The 14,432-nt window shown below is 41.4% G+C and overlaps 1 protein-coding gene across 1 annotated transcript in view; it reads left to right on the top strand.

Moving 5' to 3' along the window:
* Positions 1-14,219, top strand: part of ENOX1 (ecto-NOX disulfide-thiol exchanger 1) — a 142,819-nt gene extending 128,600 nt beyond the window's left edge. Inside the window, exons 12-14 of the mRNA XM_082486950.1 lie at positions 7,476-7,578; positions 10,558-10,643; positions 13,649-14,219. Of these exons, the coding sequence (XP_082343076.1) occupies positions 7,476-7,578; positions 10,558-10,643; positions 13,649-13,780 (321 nt within the window). The 3' untranslated portion in view covers positions 13,781-14,219. The remainder of the gene's footprint in view (positions 1-7,475; positions 7,579-10,557; positions 10,644-13,648) is intronic.
* The last annotated feature ends 213 nt before the right edge of the window (positions 14,220-14,432 follow it).

Raw genomic sequence — 14,432 nt, 5'->3', positions numbered from 1 at the left:
ATGAAGGGGAACAAGCTCCATCAAGGGAAGAATTAGAGCCATTTGGCCCAAACCAAACATTTCTGCTGTCAGGAGTTGCTAAATCCTGCAGCCTGACGGAGGCAAGGTGGTTGTAGCTCCATTGACCAACCTGCAGCAAGGCTGAGCATGTATTCCCCACAGGCACAGGCACAAACGCATATATACAAGACGTGCATCACATACATACGTATACACGTGGCCAGCCACACAGATCAACACAAACTCAGCATTCATAAGCACAAACAGCGCTGATGGCCTCATCTTGCTCCCCATTCTGGCTGATCAGGATAAAGGTCCATTAGCGGAAAATATATATGCAGACTTATATATACGTACACTGTGGATCCCTCCAGTAACTGACCTTTGACTCTCAGTCTGTCCTGTAGCTGGCCCCTGCTTCACACATACGCACACACATAAATAGGTGTTTTAGTCATTCCCTGACCCAGTGATGTCCCCAGTTGCTGGCTTGAACCTGCTGGTCCCTCCAGTAAGTCACGTGCAGTCTCTCTGGTCTCTCCTGAATCCATCCCAGACCTATCACCACTTCAATACATGGCTCCCAAGCTCATTGTCCTACTCAGTGTCTAGTCTGGCTTGATGCTCACCAGTGATCACAGAACAACATATGCACACAGTCTGGTCTTTCTGACTGCGATACCCCAGACACATGGCCCTCTTGACCCCTGGTCGCACTCCAGCTGCTGTGCTTGGACCCCCATGCACACAGAATAGAGAGTTCTTCACCCAGCAAAAGAGTTAGAAATTGAATTTAATGAGTGTAATGCACTGATCAGAGCATGTCATGGCCACACGAGTGTACTGACCAGCAACTTGTTTACATGTAACCAGTCCCTTTTACCCCCTTCCCAAACCACCGTGATCCCTACTTTTTCCTGCCTATTGTTTCCCTGCTAAGGACCCTCAACTAAGTCTTTTACAGTCCCAAGATGTTCTTCCCCTACATCCCATAACAAGTCCCATACCCCTACAGGCAGTGCCCCCCTTAGTCTGTAAGATGATCCAGAGAGCATTTCCCTTGACTGGTCTTGATAGATGTCCGCTCGACCCCCGGGGCTGATGCTCTCCTGTGACAGCCCTGGGAGGAGCTGGGTCAGGGGACTCTCTTTTCTCTGATTAGGTTATTGGTCTTTCCCCATCTGTGATGGTACTTCTGTCCATCTTTGAGCTCGTAGAAACAAGACTTCAATCACAAGTATCAGGAGGAAGCAGCAAGTGATGGTGGTTGGAAAATCCCTTCTGCAGGGGATGGAGACACCCATCTGTTGATGACACATCCCTCATGTTGTTTGACGAGGGCGCAGAACTGGGATGTTGCAAAGAAACTGCTGAGGGTTATCAAGCCATTGGACTATTATCCCTCATTGCACATCCATGAGTTCTGCCTCTGCAGGTGATCCTGCTTTGTGGACTAGAGACCTCCCGAGGTCATTTGTGTGATTTTGTGATTCTGTGATCATCTGAGTCACGATCATTGCCTATGAGTGTACTCATACATTGCCATATTTGCAAGGAAATTTGATTTAAGTTTAATTTAAATAAGCTCTTTCATTGTAGTTTAGCTCAACTTGGATTGAATAATTTTGTATTCACCATGGATAAGAACATAGACAAGGACAGTAGCCCATTCTCAACTTACAACCATATTAAGCTGTCAGAAGTTGTCCTGTACCTCAACCTTGCATGTCCCCATAAATTTAAGATGCCTGACTTGATGTGCCTGAAACTATTGCAAGGCTTCCATTCACTTGATTGGAAATTGAATTAGGTTCCATTCAGGTTAAAACAGCAAGATTAAATTTTCAGATGTAGGTCTGAAATACATTTAAAGGAAGACCAGCAAAGCAAAAACAACTATACCAGACTTTAAGAGATTGCCAGGTAAATGAAATTAAATGAAAAACGTGCAGTCTTCATGGCACAGGCCAGTTTCTACCCATGTTTGCAGTAGAATCGTCAAACCTGCCTGGCCGTCAATAAGCAGTTTGGGCAAGCCCATCTGAAGTCTAAGCCCAGTTCTGTAGACTCAGAGCAGGTACACATATGCCTTTCAAGAGCTTAAGCACTGCAGATCTGGTGTCACATGTGCATAGGTCTTTCTTCTATCAAAATCATAAAATTACCTTTTCTTTTCAAGCTTACAACCTTGCTGCAGTCTGCTGTTAATATCCTGCAAGATTTTTGCTTATGTTTCAGATATATGGTTTTTTTCTCCTCCTACTCGTTTTCTCTCATAAATCCCCTGGCTGATGAGAAAGTGTGGTGTATCCCTTACATCTGACAACATTCAGCAGTTGCTCTGTCATATGCCTGCTGTGTCCAATGTCTCATCTTTCCTTCTTCTGCTACTGTTTTAAAGCCTCAAACAATTGGCTTTGTACACATAGTACAAATGCCAACATATACTGCAAACTCTTCCAGAGTCTGGTAAGATTTATTTTTTTTTTACTGGGTCTTTAAGAAGGCATAATATTATTTTCGCCCACTCACCACACAATTCTGCAGAATCCCGTATACTACAACAAAGGGAATGAGATCTTTGAAGACAATATGCAAGCAGTCATCATTCCCCCTAGATTTAAAGGTAATTATCAAATATTTGGATTACCCAGATAGTGGAGAGAGTATTTCAGCTCTTTGGATATTTGTCATTTGCATCCTGATCACATGCCAGGTGTCGTCAATGTCACGTTCATCAAATCCCATATTCTGCCTTTCAAGCAGAGACCTGAACAAGGGGTGATGTGGAAGTGCACACTGGCAGGGGCAGTTTCCAGGTAGGGCAGCTACTGTTCAAGCCCTGCTCAGCTCTTGGGCAGTGTTCATGGGGAATGGCAAGTCCTTGCTCCCCCCATTTTTAGGGGTGCTGCCTGGCATATGTTTTAAGAATCACAGAACATTTTAGGCTAAAAAGAACCACTTTTGCTAAAAAGAGAAGCCCCAGGCAAGAGCAGGCATTTTATATTCTGTCAGCCTTTCTTGTACTGATGCAAGACTGGCCTGGAGAGCATAAGTGATGTCTGGATTGAGAACTTTTTATTTAACATCATACTTTCCCATAGGGCGAAAAAAGAAACCAATGAAGGACTGAAAGACCCAAGTCATCCAGCCAAAATATCTGGGGCTTTCTGATCTGCTAGTTCCCTGGAGCGCAGAGCTATCCTTTTGTTATTACAGTACATGTAGACCCTCTGTAGAAAGTCACTACAACTCTTCTACTCTTTAGGACTTCTGTGTCTCTGTCCAGAAAACGCATCTCTCTTGGGAGTTACGCTCTTCTTTGCTGTGTCTACAGTGTGGGACCCAGCTGATCTGTGGTGGGTCATGGTGGAGAGTGAGACCAGGCACCTTTTGAAGCAATCCACTTGCCACACTTCTGCATTTGCTTCCAAAAGAAGCCAGGGTACATGAGAGAATGGCACAAACCCAACTTCTGCCCCACCTTACAGCCAGGACATGGCTAAGGTGTTCATCCATGTGTGAGAACTGCCATGTACGATTCTCCACAGCCATCAGCTCCGTGTCAGTGGTGGTGTCAGAGGTCTGCCTGTGCAAATGAATAGTTCACATGAGAAAATTGTTATTATGCACCCTCTGTTTTATCCAGCAAGTTCTCCTGAAAGTTTTCCAGAAAGACTCTCTCTGTCTTTCCGTCTCTGGTTCAAAAGCAGGGAGTCTCGAATCAAAATGCTGGTCCCAAGGGGTTTGTGAAGTCCACGAGGGAAATTCAAGTCTTTTCATCATCTGCTGAAAGGTGAAAGTGTCATTTCCAAGGAAAAGCTCCAAGCTGGCAATGGTGAGAGCATCACACAGAATGGTTGCATTCATGCTGAGCAGCTCTGGAGCTGTCATCATCAAGTCGGGCCTCCATGTTCTCTGATACCAGACATAATTTGTGAATAATGAATAGGGCCAGGTCCCTAATGATCTCCAGGGGTGATTTAACCTGGATTAAGCCTTCCACATACTGCATTTAGTTCTTACAAGGTCATTTCACTTCTAACAATTACTGGTTTTGCACATGCTCAGCTGTGTTCTTGTTCTTTAATGCAGTAACTGACAGATGGTAGCAAAATATCCCTTTTATAATGAAACCTGCCGAAGGAGACTGCTTAGGGCCTCAGAAAATATAATTTGCCAAGTAAAGGATGGCCTCCAGGAAAGAAAGGAAACACTGTAATGTAGTATATAATAAATAAATTTCCTCAGGCATATGGTGATCAGTAGCTTTTTTGCATGTCAGAAAGGTGACCCAACTGTTTGTTTCCAATTAGTTATGGCTTCATTCACCTTTGTACCTTTAAAAGTCTTGTTTCTGTGGGTTGGCAAAGTAGTGCTTCTAAAAATGTGCAAATTAACTGTTTGAGGATTTGTTGTAGAGGCTTCACAGGTACCAGATTTGTATCTGCAGTGTGTAGTCAGATACTTAAGGTTTTAACTTACAGTATAATTAGCCTGGTTTCTAGGTGAATTTCAAACTCATTTTTTAGACAAAATTATGCCTGTTTCTCTTAAATCACTATTAATTCTTACCAGCATCGCTACTGAATCCTTTATGTGACCATGCACACCCTGGATTTTCCTGGCCTGTGCAAGCTCATTTTGGAAGCTGAATCAGAGTTTTCTAATTTATCATCTTCTGTGAGACAGGCAGTTTTGGATGGCAGAAACCTCCCCTTTTCACACCTTCAGGAACTTGCAACCTTCCTCTAAAGCCAGTCGTTTGCTGAGTAGCTATCTTTGCCACTCTTAATTTCCTCAGGCTCCCCCATAACCAATTTTTTACTCTTTTATCCTCCGTACCAACACATGGTTAAGGAAGACTTGATGTGACTTCCTTTAGCATCCATTTACACTGTCCTATAAATCATACAAAATGTTCTGCACAGGCTCAAATCTAGGCATTAAATGAGAATCCATCTGTTCCTTGCTCCCAATGGGAATATAGTTTCTTTCTCTGCATCACTGCTTGACAAAACTTCTAATCCCATCTGAAACTGCTGGTGTGTTGTGTTTGGGGCCTGTTATATCAAATACACATCTCTCTGGTCTCTCCTTCCCCTCTCAGGAATTGTTATTTTTAGACTGCTTTTCTGTCTCTGATGGAGTCAAAAGTTACATCTTAACCTATACAAGCTCTGATGGCATATGCTGCTCTGCTCTTCTGCTGCAGTATCATGAAATCTGTCATCCAGCTCCATTCTTCTGATCTGTAACCCCTTTTTCATTACTGCCCTTATAGAGAAATTCATGCAAATTCTTCTCCTATTTCTGTTCCTTGCCTGGGTTTTTTTTTCACTGTTCTTGGATGCCATGGCCAGCAGTAGGTGAGTATTTACATTAGCCTTTGGCTCTATCAGGAGGGGAATCAAGAGTACTGGACAACTATGAGCATGCTCCTGCTGCTATAATGTGCCCTGTGCATTACAACACTACGGGAGTGTTAGTGTCAAGGTGATGTTGTTGCCAGAGCGCTCAGACAGGCCATTATTTTCAGAGGGGATCACTGCAAGTCTTGAACCGCAGACTGCCTCCTGCCTGTAGGTGTCTAAATCTGTGCTAGAAGTTTCCCTTTGCAGCCAATGAGGAATATAAAATAGACATCTCTAAGGTCCAGTTGATTGCAACCTAAAGTAAATAACTAAAATACATGACTAGAAGGTTATTTCATTTCAACTGACTAAAAAGGCAGCAAAGGCTGAGTAAGCTTGCATGTACACAACTACACATAGATCTCTGGCCAGGAGACGTGCCTCGGTCGCCCACTACAACTGCAGCAAACCACAGGTGGCTCAATGCATCTCACTCCTCCTTCACTGTGGGCTAAGGTCTGTCAGAGCCCCTTGTTGCTGGGGGCTAAGGACACACGTATGCATGTATGTCACTCAAATGCCCCTACAGTTCCTTAGCTGACACACGGCAACTTGTTCCTCTTCACAGTGCGAGGGAACTTCTGAACCCATGATGCATCTGAGCCGTCAGGCACTGCGTATAGGGAAACTGCTCCTTGGAACCAGCTTATAAAGAGCACAGAGAGCATCACTGGGTTTTTTTTTGTGTTGGTTTTTTTTTGTTGTTTTTTTTTTTTTTTTAATTGAGAATGAGGAAATGCCTTACTCTTTTTAACAATCTCACAGATTGCAAAGCCTTTACTCATCTATAGAGAGGCACATTTGACATATTTTGGAGTTTTTGCCTTTTTTTAGCATGGGTTATTCACACTTCCAGAAATGCCTTAGAGCGACCCAAGCCCAGTGTCTCTCTTTTATTGCCAAAAATGCTTGCCAAGAATTTTGGAGCAAGGCATCACCCCAAGTGAATGTTCTAGATGTGCCACATCAAATAGTGCAAATTTGCTTGTATTTAAGGCTGCCGGGTCCCATGCAACCACCAGCTGCTTACCTTGACTCCCCCAACCGGAACAAGAGCACCGCAAGAGCACGGTCAGAGATATGGCACCTCACACTGCCATATCTCCAGCCCCATGCTCTCTACCTCCAAGGTTGTGCATGGAACCGCTGAGCGTTTCACAGAGCAGGTGCAGCAGCGTGAGTCACTGCCTCACCAAGGAACGAGTTACTGCATATCAGTTGCTCCATGGAAACAGCCCGTGTATATGCTTGAGTATTGTGCAATGCACTTTGAGGCCACTTACATGCCTCTGAAATAGAGATAATTTGTTTACTCCACATAAACCCAGGAGAAGAGCAATCTGTGTCACACAACTGCCTGGGTACTTCTGATGGAGCATCTAACATGACAGCTTGGCTGAGGTTTGGATTGTCCAGGCCACCTGATTGCAGAAAAAGGAACTCAAAGCAGGAGCCTTGACTTTTTTTGCCCTTAGAGCTGTCTCCCTTTCAGTTCTCAAAACAAGGTAGCTTTATGCAAACCGCCTGTTAGGTCAGCATGAAATATGCTGACCCCCAAAACATGCCCTGGGAGTTGTCTGGGACAGGGCCCAACGCCATGCCAGGCACTGGTCGAAGAGTGTAACAGGGTAGACGATTGTGCTGTGGTAGCTAGAAACATTGCTAGTGACTGTGGAATTTACTCTTATAGCTGTAGCTGAATGTTTCCAGCCATGTTGCCTAGAGGCAGTCTTTGTTTACAGCTTTAATAGCTAGAAAATGTGAATTTTCTGACCATCCCCACACTTTATGGCACATCTTTCAACCTGTTGTAATGAAGAAGCGCTAGCAACAGAGTTATTACTTACTCTACAAGCAAAATCTCTCTTGGCAGCTCTTGGCATGAAGGAGCTTCAAAAAGTGTCTTAATATTCTGCAAACAAATCAATTATTTATAATTTTCTTGTCTTTAGATGTGAATTAATGATCTTTTTTATAGAGCTGAAAGAAGCAGACAGGTTTAATTGAAGTAAATGAAATCGACATGATCACCTGTTGGTTGTTTTTATTTTAAATTTATAGGAAATCAATGTATTGACAGTAGCATTGGTCAACCAGGACAGAGAAAAAAATTCAGAGAAACGAAATCCGGGTCTAAAATCAGAGAAAGAGGCACTATTAATAGGTAAGATAACCCCAAAGAAGATTTTTGAGAGCAAAATGCCTTTTAAAAAGTTTATGTTTGGCATATGTGTTTACATATATTTTTGTGGTAATAGCAAAAAAAAAAAGATAATTTTTATTTTTCATCTGTATTAATAATAGCTTTTAGTGAGAGAAATCCTAAAATGCAAGTGAACTTTTTCCTGTCTGAAAAATTCTGCAGAGGTTAATGAAAGGATTTCAGGTATGAAGAAAATTGCAGGATCGGCATTTCGACTTGCAGCATGAATATATGAAGACTTCATTTACATCAAGATTAAGCAGGCCAGAATTGTATAACGTGTTATCTGATTATTACACAAAATGGTGAAGGAGAAGGGTATGGAAATAATATTAGCAAACTACCAAGCAGAAAATATGTATACTGGATGCATTAAACAGGCCAGATTTATGCTTTTGACATTAGGTGAGGGAATTAGCAATATGAATATTTATAAAGAGTACCACAAGGACTGTCATATCCTTTACCTAGAATAAAATCTGTAAAATAAACTCTTTAAGGGTGCCTGAAAGCTAAAGCTTATAGGCAGTGGGCCTGCAGACTGGTACCTAGCGTTAAGCCACACGGGACCGCTGGCTGTACCCATGCTGCCCTTGGAGACAACATGCCCCATTTATATCCATTCATGTTTTGCATTTGGTTTCAGTGGGGCGGGTTTTCATGGAGCCCAAAGGCCCATGGTCCAAAGTGCTCCCTACGGCACGGTTGCCATTAACAGGAACGCTGACCTGAAAGGCCAGGTTTCATTTCTTTGGCTTGGTCTTTTCACAAAATCAGCGGTATCCTGGTAGGTGGTAGTTCCAAAACTACCTTAATGCGCTTAAATGCAAGTTATTTGCAGCTGCTAAGCACAAGGAAAGTTGCTGGTTTCTTGCTGGGGCACAGAAGCAGACAGCTCAGAACAAGAAGGTCATTGAAAAGTCAAGAATGTATTTAAATTTTAAAAGGGCTTAGTACACAATCTTCCTGTGACTGGTGAGAGATGGAACAGTGGGATGTACGGAAATTATTTGATTTTGCTTGTTATAATAGATTTTGGAACTTTTAATTGTGATGGACAGTATTTGATCTGTTCAGAGATAATTTCTGTGAGTAGGGTAGCAAGGATGGGACTTAAAGAACAGAATAAAGAACTTTTTTTCCTAAGTCACTAATTGTTTGAATGTAACAAGTGGTGGCAGTGTCCCCAAGTGGGTTCCACCCACTAGCGGTCCAGTGGCACACTCGGATAAACAGTGTAATCTCAGTCCAGATATTACTGGTCATAAAACCCCCACAACTGGCTCATTGTTACAGTTCAAAGGCAAAAGGCTTCTCCCGGGTGGATTTCATGTTTTCTTTTCCTCTGAGGCACATTCAGGTGTGGCAAGGGAAGAACGGCCCTGCCTCCATCCATTCACTACGTTTGTCTATATTTTACAAAAGTCAATATAGTCTTAGAGGAAAAGAGCGTAAAAGAAAAAAAAAGCACTAAAAAGTTATCATGGAACTCCAGTCCATAACTGCAATATATTTTCAAGTGACATTTTATTTACTTTATATGAAAGAGCTGGCTTTGAACATCCTGAATTGAAAAGGCCTTGGAAGACACATAACAAACGCGATGGTAAAAATGTGATTTGAATACAAATTGGATTTCTAATCAGCCCATCCAAGTGTGATGGTCTTGGCTTTTTGCTTCAGGAGCTCTTGCGTGTGTGCTTATGGTCACGCACAGCACAAAGGCAACTGCTGCTAGGACTTGCCATAGTATAAAATTCAATACATGCCCCTCCCTTTGTAAAGTTTGTAAATGCTGTTGGAAAAAATAAGGGAGGAAAAAAAGGTGTTCTTTGCAAAGCCAGTCGGAAATGAGTTAAAGTTTACTTAACGTTTTCAACCATGGCCAGTTATTTAGGGAAAAATGAAATCCAAGATTATCCTAATTCATTTGGCATCAAGAAAGCAGTATGGCCTGCAGGACACAAGATACAGTGACCCATTTTTGTCATTTGTAAGCATTTTTAATCCTGGTGTTTATGCTTTAAATGTAAGCAACTTCCCCTAGGGTGGTTCATTTAAGAAACCTATCCAAACAGAGTTGAAAATATTTGCTCTGATTCTTACGGTTCAACTTTCCCCAAACAGTAAGTAACACACATGCCATTTTGTATTTTCACTGTTTGTTTAGAAGAGGAGAAATTTGATAGCACTTTTAATAGCAATTCCGATGCCCCAAATCTTGTTTTCTCTGGTCATCATTATTATACTGTCATTTGATTTTCCACTGCAGAAAAAAATCTCTAGACTTAGATCCTCGCTTCTCCTAAGCCATTGTCATTCCCACACCTTTTACAATGATCCTGTAAATAGCAATGAAGACAGACAGAACTGGCTCTCTTTTAAGAGAAAGTAAATAAGTAAATATGTCACACAGGATTTGTGTTTTCTTTAGCAGCAGTTAGGGGTAATATGGATTAAACACTTTTCATAACCAGCATCAGCGTAATTACTAGAAAAAAATTGAGGGAGTGAGGTTTCTGACACAATTATATGAAACGTTTTCACAACAGAGCATCCAGTGAAGGGGAAAAAAGCAATAATTTTACCGTTACAATATCCACAATTTTATATTGGTAAATCAAGCATAAAATTGGTAGTTGAAATGCTTCCAGCAAGTCTTTGTTTAGAAATTCCTTTATTCATCAGTATATTATCTTGGTCACTTACTTGCTAACTGCTGTCATTCCTGAAGATGAGCTATTGTGTTTACCATGTTATTATGACTGTATTAAAAATGTGCCATTTTGTTGTGTTTATTGGGTTGTGTAAGAAAAATAGGAATCATAATTCATACTGAAAAACCTACAAGAACAGACTATTCAGAATTATTTTGCTTATTTTAATGGTATATTGTCTGAGGTAATTTCAATACTTTGTGTGCATTTGTTTTTAATACAGGTATCATATCCACATTTCTTCACGTCCACCCTTTTGGAGCCAATATAGAATATCTTTGGTCTTATATGCAGCAGTTGGACTCTAGGGTAAAAAAATTTAATCAAAATCTGTTTTCTCTATAGAAATATTGTATTATTCTTTACTGCAGGTTAAACTCTTCGTGCATTTCCATTAGAAAGATAATGGGATATGGGGCTTGGGGGTTTGCAGTCTTTATTCGTTTGAAAATTGAAGTGCACGTACTTGTGTTGAGGTCTTTGCCTTGCGCTATTTAGTTATTCTTTGTGGCAAAGAAGAGAATAGCTTTAAATGGCAGAGACTAGCAGCTGATTTTATGATACGTGATCCTGAAATGCAGCTGAGGAGAAGGAAAGCAGAACAAGAGGCGGGTGTAGCCATGGCCATTAAAATGTGCGGAGTTTTAGGAGATGATTCTTTATTCTTCTAAAAGTTGTTAGTCATGGGCTACAGCGAACATGAACTTTCATGAACACATGAACGGACCATGAAGCATACCCTTTGTCTCCATATGGATGAGGAGAGGGCCTCATAAAGGAATGGGCTGACCTTATTGCTAAATTCAGAGAAGGTGTGGCCAGCACAAAACTGAGGCCAACACACTACAGTGTGCAAAGTGTTTTTTAATGCATCCGTTCGTACAGTCCATAGTCGATACATACCTGTAGGATAAGACTGCTTGACTTACTTTTAAATATCAACTGTAGGATGAGATGAAATCAAGCCCCAAAAATACCTATTCCTCTCCACTGAATATTAAGCAAGTCAAGGGTGAGAAGCTCAGCTGTGAAATGGCCACCTTTGGTCAGGTGAATGCTACTCTGAGTGCTAAACAGCTCTGCAGGATGCTAGACTGCATGAGGCACTTAGCAGATGCGGGGGTCACTCTGCGGTTAGCCACAGCTCTGATCCACATCTTCTAATACTTCCACTGAACATGGAGATGATGGTACTTGCCCGGATCTTCTTGCAACTTGGAGTCAGAATGCAGCTATGGTGGGCACCTAGACACAACACATAAGTGGCACTCCTTGTGTGGTGCTTATTGATCCTGGTAACATTTGACTCCTTAACACATCCTCCAGCCATGCCACCCATAGCCAACGTCACCTTCCAGCTGCGATGATGGGTTACTTTGATGGGCTGCTTCATGCCCCTGGAGGATCCTTCCTCTGTTTCTATGAAAAAAATGTGTAGCTAAAAGCAGAGGAGATTCTGAGCTAAAAGCCCATTGAAAATAAGACAGGTTGCATGGAGGAGTGAATAAGGATGATGAATTTCTTAGGCACTATCTTCAAGCCATGACAGCTCAGATTTGCTACTGATTTACAGTCCACTCTTACCCATAATGAAAAGGGAGTAAGGGATGAAGACAGTAGAAAGAGGTGAGAAACTGGTGAATTTCTTTTTTTTTTTTTTTAAATCTGATTTTATCCAGCTATGTATCTCTTGAGTGACAAGAGCAATCATTTAAAATACTGGCTCCTTGCACTCCTGCCCCTTCTGCCCACTGAGCTCTTAGACTTTCTTCCCCTCCACTGCTGTTCTCCCTCCTTGTGTGTGTCTGTGAGATCTGTGCTTCAATTTCTGTGCACGTGAATAACTTGTTGGCACCTGCGAGGCTGTCAGGATCCAACCCTTAACTTGCAAACACAGCCTTCATGGAAGAAGTACTGTCTCCATGTCTACGAGGTGCCAACGTAGCAGCCCCTGCAGCTACCACTCGACCTACCTGCTGCATAATAAACACGAGCTGCAAAATTTGACCTCGCTGGTTTACTTTGGAAGTGGCTGTTTGTAGCAACAAATTACTTTTTAATAGCGCAATCCAGAGATGCAGTCTCAGAGATTAATTTCAATTACCTTCCATGGTTAGCCTGTCGTTCCTCAGCTGAACGGGAGTGATAAGGTCAGCATATCCAACGTGGCCTGAGGGCTCAGTGTAGAGCACGGATACATTGTGCAAAGGTAACCAGCTATCCGTTACTGCCATGAGAGTACGTAAAAGGTGGACATGATTACTTTGGGGCGTTAGACTGCCTCCAACACTGATTTCCGGTGCCACCTTTAACAGATCATTTTACCTTTCTGCTGCACTAACCTCTTCAGGAAAAGAAGAGGTGATAGATAATTTCTTGCTTCCCTTGGGTGGAATGAGGTATAATTAGTGTATTTTATGTTTATACACTGGCTTAAAAAGAAAATTTTTCACCATGAAAGGTTCCTTTAATATGAATAAGTAGAAATATCATCATTGCCAGAGAAGCATATCAAACCACGGAGACACCTGTGGATAACAGGCAGCACCCATAGATTTCTTGCTTGTTCTTTTCATGACCATTACTTTAGAAGAAGTAGCAGGAGGATAAAATGGTTCATTTTCCATGACTTTTCCTTTCTTGACTTCCCTACTGATTATACCAGAAAGGTTGCCTTTGTGAAAGTGTTTTCTGCAATGAGAGCATCATTCCCATTAGGAAGGTGACTAGTCATTAAGATTTCAAAACCATAAAAACATCCTGAGCAATGCTGAGTCAGGAACTTTACTGCCTAGTTATCTGGGGCTGCTGAACTGGGCCAAACTGGGAGAAGACGGCTCCATGGATAGTCAGCCCTAAGTAAAAAAAGTGAGCTGATTAAAAATAAAGTCCCTGTGTTAGTTTTTTTTTTTTTTTTCAAGAGAAAAACTGATGGAGCTGGGAGAAGGATTCAAGAGCTCATGGGATGAGAAGGAAGAATAAGGTCCCGTTTGCTTCCCCCTCCTCACAAGTATACTTGCAGCTGTAGTTCTTAGATGGGCTTTGTACCACACTGTGTGGCAGCAGCCCCAACGTAGCAGTTATCCTTTTGCAGTGGTATGCCACTTAAAAAAGCAGAATCATTCCTGAAAGGAACTTGCTTTGGAGTCTGGAAATTCACGTCAGGCTAAGATTAAAAAAAAACAAAAAAATCATTGGGTTTTTTTCATCTGGCCTGGATTCCACTCCCCCTCCTTATTTCTGTTCTCCTTATTTCCTCTTTCCAATTACAGGGCAGCTTTCTCACTTTTGTTTTACCTTTATTTCTTTCTCAGATCTCTGCAAACGAGATAGAAATGCTTTTGATGAGACTGCCACGCATGTTTAAACAAGAATTCACTGGTGTAGGAGCAACACTGGAAAAGAGGTGGAAGTTTTGTGCCTTTGAAGGAATTAAAACTATCTGACTGTGACTAGTAATGAAGCTATGCAGAAGAATTCCTAGAGCATGGCAGGGTTATAAAGTATTAAAGTAAGAAATTTGGGTTTGGGCACATAGTAGTATGTTTTCAAAGTTATCCAAGCCTAATTTTAGTTACATTTGTGACGTTCTCTTGTGAGTGGAAATGTAGTTGTGCACCAGTTCCTAAAATAAAATAAAATTTTTTTAAAAAGTTTCAAAATGTGACAGATCTGTTTCCTATGAAAACTGAAGAAAGATACCACAGTCATAATGATTTCAAAATACTACATGTCCTACATCTAAGAAAAGCTCATTGAGCAAACAGTTAAGGAGAAAGATTGCCCGGTTATGGTCGCTAAGCTACAGCAATGTACATGTAATATGTAGTAGAACTCATTAAGTTTCGTTATTGAAAGTTCTTTCTGTTTAGTAAGAAAACTGAGTAATTTTAGAGTGAGGAAAAGCATACCAAAAGAAAACTTGAAGATGTGTCTGAAGTTATTGTATTTTGTAAATTAAGTTATATGCTGTACCAGGGATTTTTGCCTTATTGAAAGAGGCCTGAAAATGTGATTGGAGTCCTCAAGAATGCTTTATCAAGAATATTATTTTTCTAATGTAACTATTCTCCATTACAAGTTCTTTTAACATGGATT

The sequence above is a fragment of the Vanellus vanellus genome (assembly GCF_965231255.1).
Source record: "Vanellus vanellus genome assembly, chromosome: 1".
In the NCBI taxonomy this organism is placed as follows: domain Eukaryota; kingdom Metazoa; phylum Chordata; class Aves; order Charadriiformes; family Charadriidae; genus Vanellus; species Vanellus vanellus.
Note: the sequence above shows the minus strand (reverse complement) of the source record. Positions and strands in the feature narration are given on the sequence as shown.